At 45.6% G+C, this 20906-nt stretch overlaps 1 protein-coding gene and 1 long non-coding RNA gene across 6 annotated transcripts in view; one reads left to right on the top strand and one right to left on the bottom strand.

Annotated features, from left to right (window-relative positions):
* The window catches only part of PLEKHD1 (pleckstrin homology and coiled-coil domain containing D1), a 28888-nt gene extending 11990 nt beyond the window's left edge, over positions 1–16898 (top strand). For both annotated transcript variants that reach the window (XM_077180300.1, XM_054635676.2), the window contains 9 exons: positions 3514–3605; positions 6366–6418; positions 7083–7177; positions 8064–8157; positions 9425–9603; positions 10101–10233; positions 11960–12104; positions 14084–14233; positions 14633–16898. In XM_077180300.1, coding sequence (XP_077036415.1) covers positions 3514–3605; positions 6366–6418; positions 7083–7177; positions 8064–8157; positions 9425–9603; positions 10101–10233; positions 11960–12104; positions 14084–14233; positions 14633–14793 — 1102 coding nt within the window. In that variant the 3' untranslated portion in view covers positions 14794–16898. The remainder of the gene's footprint in view (positions 1–3513; positions 3606–6365; positions 6419–7082; positions 7178–8063; positions 8158–9424; positions 9604–10100; positions 10234–11959; positions 12105–14083; positions 14234–14632) is intronic.
* LOC143694361 (uncharacterized) lies at positions 247–20366 on the bottom strand. Of its 4 annotated transcripts, none has more exons than XR_013182799.1 (5): positions 17448–20366; positions 13990–14671; positions 5066–12046; positions 4635–4754; positions 247–3744 (listed from the first exon to the last, which is right to left on the bottom strand). It is a non-coding gene; the product is annotated as an uncharacterized LOC143694361 (long non-coding RNA). The 4 variants fall into 4 exon arrangements; XR_013182798.1 differs by lacking the exon at positions 17448–20366 and having other exon boundaries at positions 247–640; positions 3621–3744; positions 13990–14127; XR_013182801.1 differs by lacking the exon at positions 17448–20366 and having other exon boundaries at positions 5066–5215; positions 9404–12046; positions 13990–14127.
* Between the last annotated feature and the right edge of the window lie 540 nt (positions 20367–20906).

The following is a 20906-nucleotide window of genomic DNA, read 5'->3' as shown; positions in this document are numbered from 1 at the left end:
GTAATTAATGGGAACTAATGTTACGGTGGATCAGCGCAAGCCAAGCTCTGTGCTTGGCTGTGGTGCTGGGGCGAGCTGTTCCCTCTGTGGCAGTGCATGAACTGCCACACAAAGCTGGCCATGAAGATCCATGGGAGCAGGAGTCCTGTGGGACACAAGACCCAAGGCAGAGATCTGCCACCCCCTGGGCACAAGCAGCCTTGGCCACTGCAGAGGAGAAGTGACAGACACAGAGGTAGCCCTGGAACAGTTTGGAGATTTTTATTGAATAGCCCAGGTCCACACTTGCCTTTACCAATGTTTAGATCAACTATTGCCAAGGGCAATAATTTGGGACCAAGTTCATCTTTCAGGTGTGTATGGGAGGGAAGGAGGAGGGCAGCACAACTCAGGATGGGTGTGCACAAGTAAGCCCTGCACTGCTGCATTTGCCACAGAGCCAGCCTTTTCTCTAGCCCATGCTTTAATATTCCAGCAGAAGCATTTAAAACAGAAGCTACAAGTGGCTGCTATCATACAGCAGACCACCTGCACCTAGTTGATAATCCACCTGAGACACCTTTCCTCTCCTCTGTGCTTCTGTTCCTGCATAAGAGAGTGGTGCAGCTCCAGTGCCAGTCTCATCAGGACTGATGGTAACCTACATGTGAGGAAAAGCACGGATTATGTGATTTAACAGGGTCAGGTCAGGAGCTAAACAGCAGTCAGAAAGGCCAGCATGGGCCAATAAATTGATCTGCAGTGAATAGAAAAGCTAAAATAATACAGATGAATTATTCTAAGCAATTATAATGTTTTTTTGTTCCTAGATGGAGATTGTACTGCCAGTGGCACCTGCCGTTTTCATAATTATTTAAAGTTGGCCAAAAAAAAACCCCCAAAACCCAAAAACTCACAAACAAACAACTTTAAAAGAAAAAAAAAGGCAAAAAAAAAGCCCAACCCCAAAACTACGTCCATAGACTGAGATATGGACATAGGCAAAGGAGGAAAAACAAATCCAGGCTGGGAAGTATCATCTGTCCTTTGTTTCAATTTTGTCCTCTGCCTCTTTCCATCTGGGGTGGATCATGTGTATGTGCCTGCACAACTGGTTATTGCCTCCACCATCGGTATGCTTGGTGGTCCCTTCAGTTCTTCTCTCCTTTCCAAGCCTCCTGCCCTGATGGGAAATGGCTTATTCAACGCAGAGGGGAACTGATGGCATCCCCACACTTCCAAAATGTTGTGGCTTAGACTTACCACACTTGCCAGATTGTGAAAGCTTTTTGGAAATGCACAAAGGCCTTACTCCCAGACTGCCAGGCTCCCTTCCCACCCAGAGAGGCTTTGCTGCTGCAAGTGGGAGAGAGGGGCACACATAACCTCTCTGTTCACAGCAACATTCCCTGAACTGGTAGAAAGTAAACTTGGTGGGCAATGCAGGAGAAAATAAGTAACATAGTACTTACATCCTGTGGACTATGAAGTGCTGAGTGTCTCCAAAAATTGGCTGTGGGTGCTACCAAGAAAGCTTTCACTGCATTTTACCTAAAGAGATATTCCCAGTGCTGCAGAACTGGAACAGACAGTGATTGAGGTGTATGTGAAGGAGATTCTCTACAGCTTTGGGTTTGTTTTTTTTTTTCAGGCAGGGGCTTTCTACTTGTCCCACGAGCCTTCCTGGCCCTGTGCTTTCCAATACTTTAAGCAATGTAGCTCTTTCTGATGAAAACTCACTTGGCAAGAAATACAAAATAGAAGAAGCTCTTGTTTGCCCCTCAGCTGAAGGTATAGCCTGTTACCTCCCTGTAGCTGTGGTTACACCAGCACTGGTTCCAGCAGATGTAGGAATAAAAGCTTAAATGCTACATGGTGATCCAAGTGTATTTTCAAAGTCACACAGCAGTGGGTGACTTTGCAGTAACCTTTGAGTAATTGACATGGAAATGTCTTGTTAGTCTGGGGAAGGGAGGGAGCACTGAAAAGGTGACTGTAAACAGACACCTTAAAGGCTGCAGATGTTTTGAAACCCTTCATGTAATCATATGATAAACGCTGTCATTCCCCCCACTCCCATCTTGACCTGTTTGCTTCTCTGGGATCAGATTCATCCTGTAACAGGGAATGTTAGTGAGAAAACACATTCACACCCACATATTCTCACTCAAGATGAAGATGTCTACCTGTGGGCAAAACAGCACCTTTTAAATTAGTGTTCTAATTTTCTCTCTACTTTAGAAATAGCCTCATTAGCTGACAAGAAACACATATATCTGCAAAGAGAGCCTGGGCTGCTGGAGCTGTGAGCTGCCTGGTCCCTGGGGTGGTGTGTGTTTAATTTATTCATCTGGCTTTTATAAGACACAAAGTACAGCTTGCCTTGAAATCGGAGATTGCCAAATTAACAGTTTCCAAAAAGCTACAATTTCAAATTGTTCACAAAGAGGCCTGGTACAGGAAGCTTTACAGATATTTAATATTTATAAGATCCCTTAGGATTTAACAAAGATGGCAGAATTTCTGGGCAACAATTACTGTTCCTGTATGCACATCTATATAAATATATTGGAATCAATTTTAAGTATGTTTTAATGTTATGCATTTTATATGTGTAGATTTTTTTCTAATGAAATATGAATGGAGCAGCAAACTCCACTTCTGGCTCTATTTTTGGGTTTTGTATGTGCTTGTCCTTGATGTTTAATATCTGTATTAAAGCCTAGCCTGTCTGTGAACTCAATCAGTAATTGGTATTTGCTCCACAGGCCCTTTTTTTAGCTTTGCTTCATAAAGTGTTTAAGAGACCTTGAGATCCTCTGGCCAGTGGCCCTACAATAACACAAGGTGCTCTTTGAATATGCCCCTTGCCTTTAACATTCCCTACTTGCCAGCATCTTCTCTGGCTTTTATCTCTGTTTCTTCATTGTCAGGAAAAAGCACTTGACTCACAGTGTAGGGCCAGACACCAAGTCCGAGTGGCTTACAACTTTAGCAGAGGAGGGGTTGATTGCTTCCAGGATGGATGATGGATACCAGAAAGACTGAAGGTAAAAGGCCATAGGAAGGATTCAATAAGTGGTTGAAGTCTGAAGGGGAAGAGTGACTCTAACAACAAAATATTGGAAGGGCTGCAGAAGACAATGTTGCTGGCAGTGGGACGTTACTAGAGTTAAACGTAAAATCTGGTTCTGAAGTCTGTCATTTAAAGGGTTCCAGGTACAACCTGTTGCAGTTGAAGGCTGTGAATGTGCTGGATTGGTCTGGAGAGCCCTCAAAATCTCCAAAACACTGGGAAAAACATTTGAATAGCTGTGAGGTGTTGACATACAGCCCATGTATTGAAAAAAAAAATAAAATTACTGAATGCCAGGGAAATTTCTCCAATTCATTTGTGGAGAAAACTTTTAGAGACTCATGGTCCCAGGTGATGAGTGTCTGCATGTCTGAATTCCTTGGAGTTTGCTAGGCTGAGTCCCCTGCCCTAGACCCTTAGCTCTCTCACATTGTCTGCTTTGTGTCTGCTCTCCCTAGGACCTGGAAGAATGCCCAGCTGGGAGAAGCCATGATCGAGAGCCTAGAAGCTCAAGGACTACAGCTGGCCAAGGAGAAACAGGAATATTTAGGTAGGAAACTCTTACTTTGAAAAGCAATAGAGGCCAAAATAGTAATTTTGCTTCTCCTGGAGTTGTCACTGTTCAAGCCAAGCAGCTACAGGTTTTCTCTGGATGAAACTTTTGAGCAGTCAGCAGCTGAAATTCAGGTCTGAAGGGAATCAAAACATGGAAAAGTTAGGGTGGGATCTGGACATCTGTGTGGAGTGTAAAGGAGGAGCCTGCTTTGCCCACCATGCTGCAGTCCTCCATGGCTCATCTGTACAAACATTTGCCACCCCTGAGAGGTTTGGATGTGCTGGTTTCAGCTGCTCACAGGCAAAAAGACAATACCTTTATCTCCCTCAATCAGACAGGACTGATACTTCTGAGGTTGGTCACAGCTTTTCATACATGAGTTTTCCTCACCCAGCTGGTGCTTTTTTTGGTCTTAACTTGATCTTTGTTTTTACTGACACTGTTCATTTTGGTGGAAGTGGGAGCATTTACATGGGCTTGTTTGAGGTATCTAATGGCAGTGGCTAATTTGCCAGTGCTCTCTCTGTAGACAGTAGAGAAAGAACAGATGAACCTGAAGTAATCTAGGTATGAAGAAAGGGGATTATGTAATCCAATCCCCTATTTAGGAACCAGCCTCTGCATGGCCTGATACCTTGGATGCTCTGACTGCCTTGGCAGGTCCAGTTATCTCTTCCCCTTACAGCCTATAGGAAGAGCCAAGGGAGAGCAGCTCTTTTAACCCAGATTCCCTCTAAGTTACAGCATTCCCCAGGTCTCAGAGACCTTGTGACCTGAGGGCTGTGGATCACAAGTGTGGGCCCAGTGACTTGTCTGGAGAATTATCTGCTTTAAATAAGATAACAGAAATTTGGGTGCTTCAGGCTGGTGATGCTGTGAGCAGGGGCTCATGCTATCTACTCCTAATTGTCAAGCCACTGGAGGAATCTTAAGGAGCTTTTTGCATTTCTGCAACCACACTGATCAGGGCTGATCTCAGCACATGTAGCAGTGATCATAGCTCAAGTACCAAGGTGTGCTTACTCTGTCCATCTGAACACCATTCACCCATGTGAGGTGATGGATGGGCTCATACATGAGGCAAGCAGGGAGAAGTGGTTCCACACTTGACAAAGGAATAACAGGGGATGCTGAGAGGAGGACCTGAAAGGACAGAAATGGGAGGAAAATTAGAAACAGGAAAGTTCCATCAAAACATTATTTTGTACCATCAGAGCAAATGAAAGGGCTTTAAAGACTAAAAAACTCTTTAGTATGATAAAAGAAAAGGTGGTGGAGAAATAGAGGAATACACATTCTGTGGCAAACAGGAGATATTTGGAATATATGTATCTCACCAGGTTCTTTGGTCCATGACAAGAACATTCAGAGCTGGTCAGTTGTCACAGTTGGCTACTTTCTTATGACTAACTATTTCTATATAAGTGCTAAGGCTTCTGCCTCATTAGCCTTACCTTCAATGATCTGTGTCCATCCTGTAGTCAAGCTTTGAGGTCAGGCACTGTTCCTGGAAGCAGGTCAAGGTTCTCTGGAGGAACACTGCTCTGAGGAATTTCTCAAATCCACACTGAGTTATCTTCCACCCAGCTGGGATCCGGGTTTCACTATCAGACATGGACATTACAGAAGCCAATCAGGTCCAGGGCTTGGGCCCTCCAGGAGGGGCAGCAGAGGGAAGGTGGGAGAGCCTCTGTAATTACAGTGCATCTGTGCTGGGCTCTGGCCAGGAGGAAGAGGGAGAGAGTGGGAAAGAAAGGCAGCAGTGGTGCTCAGCAGAGCTTTGGTAATGTAACACTATTTCTCTGGCACCAGGAGCCCTGCTCTGGGCAGGAGGTAGGGGTCTGCATTCCTCCTAGAAGTAGTCATGTTGCCAGCAGCAGTAACCTTGTCAAGTCCTCAGTACAAGGGAAACCAGTAGCACCTCACTCACCTCTCAAGAGGAAGACAGAAGTGCTCCAGTCAATCTGCCCCTGCTCCCGTGGCAGCCAGGTGGCAGAGCTGAGAGCTGAACCCGAGGCTTGACCACGAGAAGTGTTTCTGTCTGGGCTCCTGTAAGCTGGCTCAGAGCTGCCTGAGGCAGAGCCTCTGAGCTTGGAGCTGGCTCAGCAGAGGTGCTGCAGGGTGAGGACCAGAGCACAGCCTCTGCTGGGCGGGTGTGTCTTCAGGGGACAAGAGCAAATGACATTGAGGGGAACTACTCTGTGCAGCAGAAGTTTTGTGGCTAAGTTAGGGATTGATTTCTGGGCTCGGCTGGGACATCCCAAGGTGACAACAGGGAGTTGGCAGTGCTGTCCAGAGAGCCAAGGACAGGATGATGTGCTAGGCAAGTGAGGATGGGGCACTGAGCTGCAGAGAAACTGACTGCTGCTACATGTTGTGTGACTCTCTGCGCTCACTTGGCCATTCTGTGCCTTGTTCCTTATCTGTGAAGCAGAGATAAGAATATTTTCCTGCCTCAGCTGGAGGATGGTGAAGGATGGTTCATCAATGCTCTTTAAGAACATTGAGAGGAAAGCTTAGATTGAGTACAAAGCAAGATGCTTGTTTAGTTGATTAAGTTATTTGGCAGGAGGGAAGTTATAGAAAATCCCATTAGTGCCATCTCAGCCTTTGGACCCTCCCAGACAGATACACACAAAGGAATAGGGTATGATGCATTTTCAAGCTTCAAAAAGTCCGTGATTCTTGTTTGTAAATATCCCGAGGATATAAAATGCTTTTCTCTGTGCTTGGACTTTTTTTGTGTGCTTGCAGATAAACTAATGGAAGAAACAGAGGAGCTATGTCTGCAGAGGGAACAAAAAGAGGTGAGTTCATCACAAGCCAGTTTCCTTCAGCTGCCATGTGGCAGGGCTGGGAGGCCGGGACTCGTTGAAGGCATGTCAGTGTTCAGGGAGAGAGGCTTGTGGAGGCACAAGGGTCTCCAGCCAATCTCTGGGTCCTGTGGAAGAAGAGAGGAATAAGACCTGTGCCATGAGATGGGTCATGGAGGTGTATCCCTGCTCCCTTTCCCTGTTACTTTCCATGCAGCAGGTTTATCTTTATGACTCCAGGGAGGAAGATCAAATGAAACTCATACTCACTGGATTGAATTACACAAGTGCTATTTGGAAGAAAGTCCGTCCAGCATTCCCAGGGAGTTTTGGACCTTCTGTATGTGTGTGGCAGAGCCGACCTCTGCAGGGAGCATGTCTGAGATTTCCAGGTGACAGTAACCTGGCTGGGACTTCTAGATGTCTGAAAATCCTCAGGCAACCTCAAATCCTTCTAATTTGAGGATTAGAGGTTGCCTGAGGATTTTGGCAAAAATTTTGTGTTTTTGGCAAAGAAAAGTGTGGTGGAGTCAGACACCCTGTAGCTCTACACAGCTTGGGTAAAACACCATGTTAAAAGTCCCAGGTGCTGTTTGCAGGGAAGCCTCTCCTAACTCTGTGTTGGCAGAGTACATCCCTGTCTTCTCTTTTGGAGCAGGAACTGGAGCGTCTGAACCAGATCCTGGAAGCAGAGAAGCAGCGCTTTGAGGAGGTGGTGCGGGAGCTGCGGCTGGAGCAGGAGGAGATCCGACGGTACGGCTGCGGGGCAGGGAAGGACACAACTCACACACTGGGCAAAAGTGATGCTGTGGTGGTGAATCCAAACAGTCTGGAAATCCCCCTGGTTTGTGCATTGACCAAAACAGGAGTGGTTGTGGGCTCTTTTCCTGCATTTGCTATTGCTTGTGGCCAATAGAGCACAGCTTAGCTTCATTTTGCATTCGGGCCTCCAGCAATTTAATTTCAAAGTGCTGGGATACAACCACCCCCAGTTTAGTTGGGGTAGCATGGGAGAGGTGCAAGAGAAGATTTCAGAGAGGCAATTAGTTCAGCTGACTGAGCAGCTATGTGGGATCCAGACACTGGATTTGGTTTGCCACCATCAGCTGAATGACAATGGATGCATGATGATGTTGCCTCACCAAGATTAGTTTTGTCATTTTTGAAGTTAACTATGAAAAATATTAGCAGCAAATGTACTTAGAAACAGAAGGATTCAAGTGCTTTTCCCCAAGTGTTGAAAGGACATTTTTTACTATCATTCTCTTTTTTTTCTTTTTTCCTCCCTAAGTAACATCTCAGAAAAGCCAGTGTGATTTTGCGAACCATTTTTGTTCTCACAGGCTCTGCTTCGATGTGGTTGCCATGTCTGAGCTCTTTCAGTTGCAACCATGGCTCTGCCCTTGCTGGAGAAGCACAGTAACTCTTGGGTTGGGTTTGATGATCAGGAGGCACAGTGAAGTTCCTGGATACCTGTAGTGTGTCCAAGGCAGGATGTGATGTTTCCTAGCAAACTCCTGGCTCTCCAGGACTGGCTATACCAACCGATGGTTGCAGGTCCTGCACCAGGAGAGGCACAGCCTGGGCGCAGCCTGCGGGGCTGTTATTGCAATAGCTGTCACCCTTTTTGCTTCTTTAGGGAGCTGGAGCTCACAGCCCGCTCCCTCAAAGGAGTGGAGGAAGAGAAGAAAGAGTTGAGAAGCCTGACAGAATCCTTACAGAACACCCTGGAGGTGAGTGACTGCTCCTGCCCTGAGTGACAGCATTTGGGCCTGAAAACACTGCTGTCTTATGGCATGAATCCAACATCTGCTAATGCCAGGGTTGAAGTGCTGTGCAGATGAACAGGTTCTTTGGTAGCTGATATGAACACCAAAATCCCCTGCAGAAAAGGATGAGAAATGGCACAGAGCACAACTGAACCAAGACTTTCTCAGCAGTACCAGCTGATATGGTGATGGGACAATGACCAGAATATGTTGTAGTTTAGGAGGCTTAGGTGGAACAGTTGGGAGAGAATTTTCCCCAGATGGGCAGGCAGGCAGTCAGAGAGGCTGAGTAACCTTCATCCTGGACTGTTGTCAGACTATAAACAGCCACAGCTGACCATATCCTGCTGTGCTGCCAGACTGCCTCTGAACAGCAAGCTGGGCAGGAGCCTACTGGAAGGTCCCTTCCAGCCAGCATGACTCTAAGTCTGATGAGCTTTTTCTTTCTAACTGCATCTCTCTACCTTCTGGTGGAATTTGAAGCAGCAGAGGGGCATTCTTGTTCACAGAAGGGAGCATGATTCCCAAGGAAATTGTGTACCTGGGAATGTATATGGGAATCTAGGAAACAGAGTCTTGATGTATTAAAATCTTTCCTTACTGGTGGATTTGTGGAAAGTATCTTTTCTAAAAGTATATTTTTTGTGAAATTTCCACACAGTTGGCATTCTGAAGCTGCAAGGTCATCTTTAATGTTTGTGTCAGAGCCTGCAAGTTTGTCGAAAATCTGTTCCTTTGAGCTCTTCTCCTTGCCTGCAGTTATGACAAAAAGAACTGGAAAGCTATGGAAGTACCATTCTTGCCCTAACTGCACATTGAACACTTCCGAGGCAAACCATGTGATGTGTCCCATTGCCCACATTTAGAAGTACCACAGAGGGGGTGCCTCCAGTTCCCACTAAGGAGCAAGCAGAGCAGGGAAGGCAGGGAAGCTGCCTGCATCTGTGATGCACCAGGGAAGTGCAAGGTTCCAGTCCCTGAACTGTGTCCTCACTAGCATATCACATCAAAGGGGCCTGCTGGTTCACCCCTTTGTAGCAAAGGCTGTCTTGGAGGCTTGCTCCCCATGAAGCAGGTATGAAATGAAACCCAAATTTTGTTATTCCTGTGTTTACCTGAATGAGGCATGTGGATGCAAGGATGGAGGCACTCAGTAAGGAAGAACCAGGCAGGAACAGGAGCAGAAACATTAGACTTGGCTGATACTCACAATCTCTTGTCCTTCTTCAAGGAGCTCTCCCTGGAAAAACAACAAATGCTGGAGATGCTGGAAGAAAATGAGAGCCAGGTCCCACCTCCAACCAGCCCCAGCAAGGAGCAAAGCCCCATCTGGGGACTGCACTGCAGCCTGCGACAGATTGAAGAGAAGATGCAGCAACTTCTGCAGGAGAAACTCCTGGCAGAGAAAAGGTGAAGTGGGGAAAGAGGACACTTCTGCTCAGGCTTAGTGGTGCTGAAGGATGTGACTGTCTGCTGACTTGCTTTATGGTTGCCAACACCAGACAAGTCTAGAAGCTTGTCTGGTTCCAATGGCAGGAGTCCAGGTTACAAATCCTTCAAAGGAGACAGAGTGAGGCAGGGCAGCTGAACTTGCACCCAGTTGGGCCTGCTTCTTTCAAACCAGGACTTGTGCATGTAAAGGTGTTCATGGCCTGTCCATAAGGAGTGTTTGGTGCTCCTGGGCCTCATCTGGGAGTTGAGAGTGTTTCATTCAAGAACTGTCCAGCTGGCTCTCTCCAGTTTTGCCTGTGCTATTGGAATGGAGCACACAGTGCTTCTGTTAGCATCTCTTTGCTCTGGGCAGTCAGGTAGTTGAGCATGCCCCATCATGACCCTGAGCTCCTTTCCTGCCTGTGAGTTGTGTTGGGGTGGGAATGGTCATCTTTGTTTGCTGTGCCGTGCACCAGGATGAAGGAGAATGAGGAGCGGTCTCGAGCACTGGAGGAGGAGCGCGAGTTTTACTCTTCCCAGTCGCAAGCGCTGCAGAACTCGCTCTCGGAGCTGACTGCAGAGAAACAGCAGGCAGAGAGAGACCTCAAGGTATCCCCTGCATACGTCACATATTGCTGTCCCTGGGCTCAGAGTGCTTCCATTTCCTCTTTCAACTCATTCCCTATCAAGCCAAACTCTTGGTTTTATTTAGTTTTCACATTTTGGTCATAAATCTTCATTAGCTGTGCTTCATATTGCCAGCTGTATCCTGGCCTGCATCCAAAGCAGAGTAGCAGGCAGGGCAAGGGAAATGATTCTGTCCCTCTGTTCCACTCTGCTGAGACCCCACCTGCAGTGCTGCATCCAGCTCTGGAAGGACATTGACCTGTTGGAGTGAGCCCAGAGGAGCACTACCAAGGTGCTTGGAGGGCTGGAGCACCTCTCCTCTGGAGACAGGTTGAGAGAGTTGGGGCTGTTTGGCCTAGGGAAGAGAAGGCTCTGAGACAGAAACCTTATAGGAATTTTTACAATGTAATGATAGGACAGGTGAGATTGGCTTCAAACTGAAAGAGGAGAGGTTTAGATTAGGTATTAGAAAGAAATTCTTTATTGTGAGGGTGGTGAGGCATTGAAACAAGTTGCTCAGAGAAGTTGTGGGTATTCCATCCTGGAAGTGTTCAGGACTGGGTTGGATGGAGCTCTGAGAAACCTGGTCTAGTGAAAATTATCCCTCCCCGTGGCCAAAGAGTTGGAATGAGATGATCTTTAAGGTCTCTTCCTACCCAAGGCACTATGATATCATGGTAACACATGAAATTGTCATCTTATATCTATGTAGTACTACTGTTTATTTTTGTATCCTGAAGCCTGATTAATCCATTCAGTACAAGTCTTTTAATATGTTACTGTGAAAGCATAACCTATAGATGGAGGGAAGGAAAAAAAGTAAAAGAGGACAGTATACACAATCAAGAATAAAGATGATTTCAAATAAATGCTAATATGGTTGTTGCAGAACCGAGCAGACATTTTCTCTCCTCACCTGTGCTCAGAAAAACAAACCTTAAGACTTTTAAATCTTCAGTAACCTCTGCAAGAACTTGGATTCAAAAGCAGAGGAATTCAGCTGAGGGACCAGTCCTACTTTGTAACAGACAGTACATTAATCTATGCCAAGGTAACTGGACAAATATGGTATTTTATTTAAATCTAAATAATGTAAAGGTTATGTTAATAATTAGCTGTTTGACACTCAAACTCCTTGTACAATATTTTGTCCAAAAACACCCCCTGAGTTATTTTTTTCCTGCACCTCCAATATTTTCTTATCTTTTAACCTTCTATCTACTTGGCCAGACTAAATCTAAGTTGACCTAAGCTGTGTAGTCTCTCATTTGCTAAACTAGTACAGTATTTCTAACTCCTCTTGTGTTTTGTTTCTGAAACTAAGCAGTGTACATCCCTTTGTGGGAATTGACTGCCTTTATCTCAAGTCTGTCTTAGCTGGATTGATGTCCTTCTGTTCCTACTAAGCTGCAAGTACTTGCATTAGCACAAATTCATGTGTTGAAATACCATCTCTGGTTCCATATGGTTTATGCAATGGGAGGAAAACTGTGAAAAATTAAGTCAGAGTAAAGTAAAATTACTGTAATAGTCTGGACTTCAGATTCTGTCTGAAGACATGAGAAATGCCTTGCAATACTTCTAAGGATTTCCATCACTGTTGTCTTTTCATTTTCATCCATGGCAAGTTCCTCACAGACCTTGTGTGTTACCCGGATGTTTACTGAGAAACAAGCTGTTTTCCAGCAATTCTTATTTTCTTCCTCAGGCTGAGGTGAAGGTACGCATGGATCTGGAGAAGAGACTGAGAGAGGCTGAGGACGCCTTGCAGAGCTTGGAGCAAGGCTTAAATTCCCTGAATTGCAACAAGGAGAAAGAGAAGAAGATGAAAGCAGATGTCAGTAACTTGAGAAGTAAGTTAGTCATCCATGTTCTCTACTGATGAGCAAACTCACTAGAGGAAATATTTCTACCTGTCTTCCCAGACACACAAAGATTCCAAATTAGCAAAGCTGCAGATAAATGTGGTCTCCCAACTTCTTGTACCTCCACCACATCTCCCCTTTGAGGAGCCATAATGTGCTATGCAGGTAGTTGGTGTTTTGCCTTCAGAGAAGGTTGAAATTATTCCAGCCCCTCAAAGGAGCATTAAATTATTCCAGCCTTCTCTGCTGGGTGGAAGGCAAACCTAGAGATGAGGAAGTCATCTTGACTTTCCAAAATGTCAAACAGGGAAGCCATGGCAGAGCTATAAAAACTGACTACTGACTAGGTCTGAGTTACAAGGAGTCCTCTGATTCCCCTCAAGGCTTTATTTCTCAGCCTCGGCTAAAAGAATATCACCAGTTTAAGGAGGCCTGTGGTTGCTGTAGCAACATGCTGGTGGATGACCCAGCAGGTGAGGTTTGGATCTTTACTCAGAGCTGAATCACAGCATCAGCTCAGCACTACAGAGCATGGGTCAGGTGCAGGCTGATGCTTCTCACAAGTTATCCCTGTTACTTTGCCTTTTTCTGGTTTGTTTGGGCTGGGTCTTTTTGGGTTCTCTGGGGGAGCATTACCCTGGCATTTGGCTTGAGTCAGGCTTGGGAACTGACATAAGCAGCTTCAATTGAGTCAACTCTTGCTTGTTTTTCATGCCCTGCAAATTATATTGCAGGGAGAAGGGTTTATTAAGGTGCTAGGTCTGTACAGTTAAGGCTTCATTTCAGTGAAGGGTGGATGTAATGGACCAATATGGAAAAGTCAAAAAGTCCTGTGGTAGTCTGAGCACTGTTAGGTAAATAGGGAAAAATAAATGTATAAATAGTTTTATATCTATTAATATACTTATAATTTATATATATTTACATTTTAAAAGTATTATTCAGTAGTTTCTACATAAGATTTCTAAATGGATAAAAACAGTCATGATTCTGAACTTCATCCCACTGGCTCAGGGCCATGGTAAGAAAACAGAGTGAAAGTGGATGTGTTGAGCTCAGCATTCAAGTGGAGCTTCACAGGGCATACATAAGTAACTGGTACTGAATGTCTCCTGATATTTCCAACCTTAGATTTTGGGAGATGTTTTTTTCAAAAGAGTAAAAATGTACTGATGAACAGAGCACTTGAGAAAATAAGGGACCAGCAATGTTTCCCATAAGGTTAGTCCCAGCACAGATTGCCTCAGTCCTTCTGAGTGGTTCCTGCAGCTCTGCACACCCTTTATAGAAGAGTTTGGGCACATTAGCACATGATGCTTTTGAACAGCAATGGACCAGCAACAGGCAGGAGGGCAGCAAGACTGGAATGGCAAAATAGACACTGGTCAGACCATAAGAGGGGAAATGGGGCAGGAAAAGCAGTTTGTGTGGCAGATCAGGGCAGAATAACATCAGAGTTTGGGCATAGGGCTTTTCTTGGAGCCCATAATATATGTAACTATGCGCTAGTATTTGCTATGCTACTAAGAAATCCCTTACCATGTGTGCCCGTGCTGGTGTTGCCAACACTTGCCAACACTTTCCTTTTCCAGTTAGACCTGACTGGTTTTAGAAGTCCTTCAAAGAAAGTATAATGAGCAAGGCTTCAGAGTTGAGAACTTTTATCACAGGATCAAAGGCTTTTGGCAGTTGAGTCATGAGCAGTTGTAAGAATTACTGATATGGAATGGATGACTCTAGTTATTTCTAAATTTGAGTATGCATTTGTTAGGAACTGGAGGGTTTTGTCACTTTGAAAATGAGCATTTGCAAATGTTCTTCCTGATGATATTCTGGAGCTTTATGGATTGTTGTTCATGAAGGTCATCATTACCTGGCTCAGCCCATCAAAGAGTGCAGTCCCTTGTGACTGGTTCATTGCTTGGGGTGTCTGTCCCATCACTGAAACAGTGGTGTTCTCTTCCCAGAGTTCTTTGAAGAGTGCATCCGCAATGCTGAGCTGGAGGCCAAGATGCCCGTGATCATGAAGAACTCTGTGTACATCCACAAGGCTGCCACTCGCCGCATAAAGAGCTGCCGCTTCCGCTGCCGGAGAACCAGCGCCTCCTGGAATGACAGTAGGTGTCGGGCAGCCTTCTCCTTCATACCCTGCAGGAGCAGATATGTGCCCAGGGGACTGGCAGAGCAGTAAAGTCTGCAAATGTTGTTTCTATTTCATGTTTCTTAGCAGCAGAATGGAGCCACAGTGCTACTTGGAGCTTCCTTTCCCAGAGAGCAGGCACTGAGCCTGTGTATTTGTTGCCCATTTCTTTATATATGCTGAAGGCTAAACTTCTGTGATGGTCTTGGGTTCCTAAAAAAACTTACTTAAATATTACTTCATCAGAATGCCTAATCACAGACTGAGTTAGGCTCAGCCATGCTGGTCACATGGCTCATGAACTCTAGTGAAGCTTTATCTTCAGTTTGGGTCCCTGGTGGAGAGCGCTTACATTTCTGTGTTGTTGTTGTTTCAGTGAAGCAGTCACAGTCCTTCATCTTCTCACCTGCAGAAGCTGAAAACATTGAAGAGCTGAAAGAAGCAGCCAAAAGACTGAGCCGGGACCAGCGCTTTAGGAAAACTATTTATCAAATCATGAGGTCACAAAAGGATTCTGCTTCAGGGGACAAAAAGTGACTCTTCCTGGGAGGCGGCTTCTGAGATCAACCTGCCATTCAGCTCTGCAAAAGTTACAGCCTTGGGCACTAGGCTCAGAAGGGAGATCTGGCATTTGGTGGGCAAGGTGGGGGAGAGTTGTGTGTAGGCAATCCCTTCAGTTATTGGCTTTGCTTTAGTTTGAGTGCTCCCTGCAGCCTGGCAGACCTTCTCTGCTGATCTCTCCAGACCTGTTTGCTTCAGCTGCTTACACTGAACCATGTTTGGCCAAGATGCCACAGTCGGTGTTCAAGTGAACCAGAGACCGTAGCTTAGGAAGTGCCTCTCCTTTCCTTTCCTTCCCTGTGTAGTCTGTCTGCCAAACAAAGTGCTTCTGAGGAAACCTTTAGCAGCCTATGTTCCAGCTAGTGTAATCTCCTCAGCTGAACACAGCTCGCCCTGTTCTACCTGATCCCCTCTAGGAGCTGGCTCGCTGCACACCCTCAGTAAATCAGTACTTCAGTGGGGCACATTTCCTGAAGACTGCAGCAGTCCCAGTCTCCCAAGCATAGGCAAAAGTATCAAACACAGGGCCAAACTTTTTGTCTTGATGCTACATCATTTCAAGTAAACAGCAACAACACAAGGTGAAGACAACAGGAGGATGCTGTGGATTTGGGTCCAAGGAGGATCATGTACAGAGGAGAGCTTATAGGTAACTCAATGGCATCAATGCAAGCTGGAAGGGAGGGTTCTGTTGTGTTTTTGGTGAGCAGAACATTCCAGGGCCACCTTTGCACATTTTTTTTGCACTGAGACATCTAGCTGTGTCAGAACTAGGGAATGTATTAGCTCTTGGCTATCTATTCCTCAGTGTGATGAAGCCTTTGACTCAGTTTTGATGGCTTCCTCAACACCTCTGTGTGGCGAGTTGGAGGGCAGGAGGGTGAGGACTGTCCAGCAACAAAACCCACTGCCAGTTCAGGCAAGCTGTAAGGGCTGTGGAAGAGGAATCCAGGAGAGGAGTCACTTTGTTGTGGAGCACCTTGCAGCCTCCCCCACCTATTTTAAGCAAGCAGTTGGCTAATAATTACCCATGCTGTAGAAGCAGCACTGCCTGGTGCTTACAGACCACAGGATAAGCATGCTCAGAGTGACACCCTGCTTTCTCCTGCCTATTAATTGGGAAATTAAGAAATAGACAATACAAAGATGAATAAAGTAAGCAGCATAAGTACAGTTAGGGGTTAGGGGGTGGTAAAGTACAGATTTACCCGTATCTTTCATGGCATCAGAACCCCTGGGTATTATGTATGTCCGGTGACATGCAGGTAGTTGCTTGCTACTGTCCCATTCGACTGTGAGAGTGTCCACTCACAGCCTTTGGCTTCTGGCCACCTACATAATTCCCTATCAATTTAGTGTGGTTCCTAGGGAGAAGTCAAGGATGAGGCTGGGAAGCAAGCCTTGGCTTACCAGCCAGAGGAGAGTGGTTAATGCTGGGTGGAGGAACATCTTGTGACAGTGTGATGCTCCTGGATGGAATCACTCTAGTGTGACCAGAGGAAAAGCTTTGAAAGCACAGCCTGTACTTCCCATTTCAATCAGTTACTGACTAGTATCCTTCTGCCAGGCATTGGGAGGTTTCATCCAATCAGAGGATCCAGCTCTGAAGGAGGATGTTTTTGTGATAATAGGTGATACAGTAGGAGATTATTTCCATCCTTCCTTAGCATACCTGATCCTTCTGTGGTTTATCTACTTATGTTTATATGCTAGAAAGCCACAAATGAATTCTTGCTCCTACAAGGCTGAAGGGCTGTGATAAAGAAGCAATACAGAAATGGGTTTTTTTCCTTTATGCTGCTCCCAAATAATCTCTGGCTATTTTCCAGTTACAAGGTCTATATTAGGTGATGCTGGAAGGGACAGAATGAAGGATAGCTAGGGAATGCATCTGTAATTCAGGCACTTAGGAAAATCACCCTGTGGCCTGTGAATACAGCATTTTTGTTCTATTACCATCAAAGCCACAATCTCTGACTCTTCAGAAGTATTGTATGCAGGAGGTAGTCACATCAGGTCTTCCTTTACTGTGCATATTGACAGCAATAAGAAAATAAAAGTTATGTTGACACTAGAATGAATTCTTGTGTGTTCTTGATACACTGTCACCAAAATGATGTTAAATTGTCTCTGCAGGAGTTCAAACAAATCATTGTGACACTCTCATTTACTGCCAGTCCAGTTCCTCTGTTTCCCTGAGTTGCTGTGTTACGTGCTTAACACCACCTCTCAGAAGGATTGGCTGTATGTAAAAAAGGCTATATGTAAAAAGCTTTCACCCTTGCTACCCACTTTAAAATTGTCTATAAACTTAAAGCAGACTGTATCACATCTGAAGTAGAAAGCTCCCACTTGCTTACCTGAAGTCAGTGAACAACTCTGTGTGTAACCAGCAAGATGTGCCCTGAGTCACCTGTGAGGAGGTGCTTTCCATCAGTCATTCCCTGCTGCACAGGAATCTACTACCCTGTAATCTCCCTGGCAGAGCCAGCACGGAGCTGCCTCTGTGCACCACAGCATCTAAATTAAGTGACTGTCTCCTCTCAAAGGACACAGAAATTACTGATTTCAATGTTCTCTGTGTGTTTTTAACACAATGCAGTAACAGGAAGATGGCTTAGGAAGCTCACCTCTGTTCAAACAACCTTTGCCAGTAATCCTAGGTTGCTTTCTTCTGCTGGGAAAACTGGGAAGGGGGTAATAACTTCCTCCACTGAGAAGAGTTCTCTAAATTGTTCTCTTGTGTCTGAGGATAGAAGAAAATACAGGATGGTTTGCACCTTTAAGATTTCACTTCAGGAGTTGCAGAACACCTAGACTGGCTCTGAAAAGCCTGTGGCCATTCTTCACCACCTCCACCTTCTGTGTAACACCTGGGAACTTCTTTTTTCTCTGAAGATTCTCCCTGTTGTTCCTGTCAGAGACACTGCCAAATGTGAAGCCTGCTGATTTCCTCTGCATTGTCTTGGCTGGAAGGATGGATCCTGTTAAAGGTTCAATAAACTGATTTAAGGGTTAACTTCATCCTCCTTGTAAGATGCACAGGCTGTTTTAGTCCCTAGTGAAGAAGAGTAGTTCCTGCTGGAGTGCCCACCACCCCAAGGCTTTGCTCTTGCATGGAAGTTAATGTCAGAGAAAGAAAGGCAGCCCTAGCCCTTTTGCCCCCAGTCTGTGCTGCTTCTAAAGCAGAGAAAGTGGATAAGAAATGGAAATTGCCCTTGGGGTCAGAAGTGGATAATGAATGATAAATGGTTGCTGGTGCTTGTTGCGCATTGCTGTGTGTGGCACACAAGTGACGTAAGCTGGTAGCGGTTTTTAGTGACAAAGTATGGCCTTTTTTTAGCTCGAGATAGTAGGCAGGCTTTCTGCTTAGGACTTAGTGTAATGTTAGTGTATCTCTATGGAAATAAGATGATAGATTTCCATCGGAATAGTCTGTTTTGAATCTTTTCAATGCAGTCACTTTTTCTGGTTGTTAGAGGGACAGAGGCTGGCTCATGTTGTATCCAGTAAGAAGAGATTTTCTCCCAGGAAAGTGGCCCATGTTCTGAAAGTCTTGCCCAAGGCAGGGGCTTGCCTGGACTCTCAGTGCTCCTTGGTGCTGGTGTGCCTGTGAAGGATGCTTCTGCCATCTTCTTCCTCATGCACAAGGACAACGCTGCAGTTTTTTGCCCAGTCTGTGTGCAGTTTTTTACCCACCTAGTCTGAGCATGGATTTGAATGGGCGAAATGACCAAGCAAGAGGAACTGCTGTAGTGAGTCACCTGAGAGCTGGGTCTCAGCTGGCCTGTTGGGGTGACAGTCACCGTGAGTTCAGCCACTCTGTGCGGTTTGTTGAACAAACCAGTGCAGTGCGTTTCTGTGTACTGAGATAACATCCCCTTTTCTATATTTAGTAACACTTACTTCTTACTGCAGGCTTATCTCCGCAGCCAGAATGCAGAAAGATCCAACTGAGTACTCAGGTCTGTGAGTCCTTCCTGCTCTTTGCAGGATACAGTGTAGTGCCTGAACCAACATGCAGATTTTGGGGTTTTTTCAGTATTGGCAGATCTGGCACTTCAAAGGAAGAAAAATTATAAAGGGCATTTTGTGGGGTTAACAAAGGCACCTTTTGCTAACTCAGAGGTGTTGCAATAAATAACTCAGCAGGGTCATGTGCTCTTATTTTGCTGTATCCTGAAAAGTGCAAACCTTGCATTGCTTAAATTACTAAGTGAACTCTGCTTACCCTTGAGTTCTTCTTGACTGCACCCCTGCCTCAGACCTCTCTGTGGAAACCACCCAAGAGTGGCGGGATATGTCCTCTCCTAGTGCTGCTCTTCTCGTTGGTTTCTTCATCATTGATTCTGGGGTGGGAGAGAGCTCCCTGTTCCTCCACACATCAGTGGCTGCCCACAGAAGGTACAGCCCCTGCCTCTCCAAAATGAGGAAAACAGGTTCTGTTTTTTGTTGTGGGGTTTTTAATCTAAGTTCTGCAAATAGGAATTAATATTTTTGACATCTCCATGTTAATAAGGGGGTTTGTTTGTGGTGGGTGTGAGCAAACTGACTCCCTGCAATGGAATTAGGCCCTGTTCAAAAGAGGCTCTGACTCTCAGCCTTGATAGAGTAAGGCTGGAGGCTTGTGCCAGTCACTGCTGAAAGCACAGCGGTGACCAGGGTGATAGCATGTTTGGCAGAACTCTGTTTTTGGGACAGCTCACAGGGCATTCAAGGTCCCTGGGTGGCAGAGATGGGCTGTGCTTTCAGGTGCACTAATCTTACCAGCAATAAAAATGACATAGCAAGAAGATGAGAATGCTGTGGCTTTTGTAGCAAAGTAGAGGAGCAGGCTTTTAATGCAAAGATTGCCAGAGATTGATTGAATTGTAACTTGCTTGGGAGTAGCCACTGTTTTAATTTCTCCTTTCCTTTTCTGATTGTGCCAAAGGCACACCACATGCTTATTGCATTTAACGGGAGCTTGTTGGAGGCTCCAAGAGGAAGGAGAGTGAAAGGTAGGAGTGCAGGAGGTGTGACTTAAAGCTGGAGCACTGCTGACAGTTGACAGTTGCTGTGCTTCAAAAACAAAGTGTGTGCTTTGGCAAACGCATTTCAATAACCTGAAGACGGCTGTTCAATTTCCCAGTAAGCAAAAAGCTTACTGGATCCAACCAAGGAGTCCAGCCCCAGGTGCTCAGGGAAAAGGAGTCTGCAGCTCAGGCCCTTTTCCCCTCTCCCCAGTTTACATGAGGCATGCCCTGTGATGCAGGAATATGATCCCCGTGATTCAGGGACATGCTTAGGGTTATGCTTTGTGGGTAGCTGTGTTTACACAGAGGCTGCTCAGGGGAGCTGAAAAGGTGCTGGAAAGGTTTTGAGTATCTAAACATGTACTGGAAGATATTGGAAATTCCTGTAACTCTAAAGGGATTTCGATATTCAGAAACTCCTCGGGTCTGGAGCAGCAGCCCTCTAGATCCCTCTCTGATCAAGTGCGTGGTACTTCAGAGAGATGCTGCAACCCACGGAGGGATATGGGGAATGGCAGTGAAGGCTGCTTTTCCTTCTTCTCCTAAATTTCTCTTGCAGTGGTTTCCTCCCTCACGCAAATACAGATCAAGTGTGATTTAATGTGGAACTTATTTTAGATTAAGAGCAAGAATGTGCAGGCAGAGCTATATTTCCTGCCTGTGTAGGGGGAACGTGGGCTCCAAAATGAGGACAGAAAATTCTCAGCCATTCAAAGGTATCACAGATGGGTGAAATAATTGTGCTTATCACATATATCAAGCTTGGATAGGGGGAGTGGTGGGATACACTGTATTTGAAGCTTGAAGCCTTGCAGTAAGGAAAAATGAATTTGTTTGGTGAAGGAAATGTTTTAGTCCCTGGCTCTGGCTGATGCTGAAGGAACTAGAAGAGAATGTGCACACTTAGTCCACTTGAGCATGTGGCTGGCTCCTGGTGCTGGCATGGAATTAGTTTTGATGGCTGCTAGCTACACAGAAAATCCCTCCAGCTGTGACCAGCTGCTGCTGTGTTGTAGCCTCACTCAGAAACAGTGGTGGTGGTTGTGGATCCAGGGAGCACCCTCAGACCTGGAT

Source organism: Agelaius phoeniceus, chromosome 6 (genome assembly GCF_051311805.1).
Source record: "Agelaius phoeniceus isolate bAgePho1 chromosome 6, bAgePho1.hap1, whole genome shotgun sequence".
Lineage (NCBI taxonomy): Eukaryota > Metazoa > Chordata > Aves > Passeriformes > Icteridae > Agelaius > Agelaius phoeniceus.
The sequence above is the reverse complement of the archived record's forward strand: the minus strand, read 5'-3'. Positions and strand labels throughout refer to the sequence as shown.